Below are 1542 nucleotides of genomic sequence, written 5' to 3' on the forward strand. Positions count from 1 at the left end.
TTCAGCCCACTCCTGAGTTAGGGATGCAACAACAAGAATCGGTTCTGACCCCCGCACCCCGAAACCAGAGTTTTGGGAGGTCACCCTTGCGATGAAGTGGCTGTTGCAGATCGCGGTTGTTGGGATGTGCAAGGTCACGGTAGGCTGAGATCAGATGCGTGATTGGGAACGCTTCATCTTAACCATCCCGTGTTTTGAAACGCCGGCTCATGTGTCGGAGAGCCTGTGGTGCTAGGCTATGTCGACTAGATTGCCACGACCATTCATATAGATCGCCAGATTTGATGCGCATGGATAACTAACGAAACAAAGCGGGCTTGTCAAACATAGCTCTTTTCATCTCTAACTCTGCTAACCTTACTTCCACCACCGCAGATCCCTCTTTGCTACTGACCAATCAGCTCAGTGCGTTTAGCAGCATGGATGACAAGAAGTCCCAAGTCGATGCGCCTTCCAAAGATTTTAATGAATTAAGTGCTTCATTCGCTTCGGACTGCAAAATTCAGGCTAAACTTGGCGGGAAAGAAGGGATCAGCCTAGACGCGCTGGGCAAGGCCGACGATCAAGCTACCCGGAAAGAGCAAGCAATCAAACTGGAAAATGTGGAGGAAGTGATGGATTACCTCTGTCAGGCGATCGAGGATAACGAGTAAGCGATCACATCACTGCTGTTGGTCACTCAAGCTTCCGATTACCCTTCAAAGACAACGAACTCAACTGCCCTTCGGAGACTGTCGCTTCAGAGATGATCTGAATTTTCCCAGCGCGCTGCTCCATCGGGCCGCGGAAGTCCTTAGACCTGGAGTGCCAGCTCAAGACATAATCAATCTTGCAGAAGCCATTTGCGCAGAACTCAAACTTGCGCAAGAGAACTCGCCCTATCCTGAAGTGAGGCTCTTTATTTCCAAAGTACTCTGGCGAAATGAGTATCTCTGACTTGGTGGTGGACAAATAAAACAGGTCCGGGCTTGTGTTGACCCATTCGACCGGAAGTAGCGGCCTCTGGGAGATTGCTGGCAGCCGGCTGCTGGCACTGGCACTGGCAGTGCCAGTCACTCAAAGCCCATGAAAGTATGGCTTCCAAAACCTTTCCCGCGTTGAATCTCGTATGGTGTCCACTCACATGACATACCCACTACACATGTGGTGATAAACAATATCACATTTCACCAATACCGCACCAAGCCTATTCATCCAACAAAATCGAGTCTACCCATCACTAACCAAGACTGACAAGTCATGCTCATACCCGCTATGTTCGCTCCGCTCGCAATTGTCGCACTGAAGACCCAGTCTCATCTTTGGAGACCACTGTCCCGACAACTTTGGTGTGACTTTCTTGAAGGCGGGCGCTCACTGTAGAAGAGATCAAGGTTAGCTATCTTTGATTTGCCTTCTGAGACGAGGATTTCAACTGAGTTATGTGTTGCCCTTTTTTTTCTCGTGACCTGGTTGATCGCTGGGCATACGGAGCTAAGGTCCTTTACAAAACTGGGGCTCATGGTGCTCAACTTCATTGCGCACACGGATATCTATTATGTA

At 49.5% G+C, this 1542-nt stretch overlaps 1 protein-coding gene across 1 annotated transcript; it reads left to right on the forward strand.

The window, feature by feature from the left end:
* Positions 1-419: 419 nt before the first annotated feature.
* MELLADRAFT_113698 (uncharacterized protein) lies at positions 420-936 on the forward strand (the record flags this gene model as incomplete). Its single annotated transcript, XM_007418445.1, has 2 exons — positions 420-649; positions 765-936. 2 exons carry the CDS (start codon positions 420-422, stop codon positions 934-936), a joined length of 402 nt encoding a protein of 133 aa, XP_007418507.1.
* Between the last annotated feature and the right edge of the window lie 606 nt (positions 937-1542).

This window comes from Melampsora larici-populina (genome assembly GCF_000204055.1).
Source record: "Melampsora larici-populina 98AG31 unplaced genomic scaffold MELLAscaffold_92, whole genome shotgun sequence".
Taxonomy (NCBI): domain Eukaryota; kingdom Fungi; phylum Basidiomycota; class Pucciniomycetes; order Pucciniales; family Melampsoraceae; genus Melampsora; species Melampsora laricis-populina.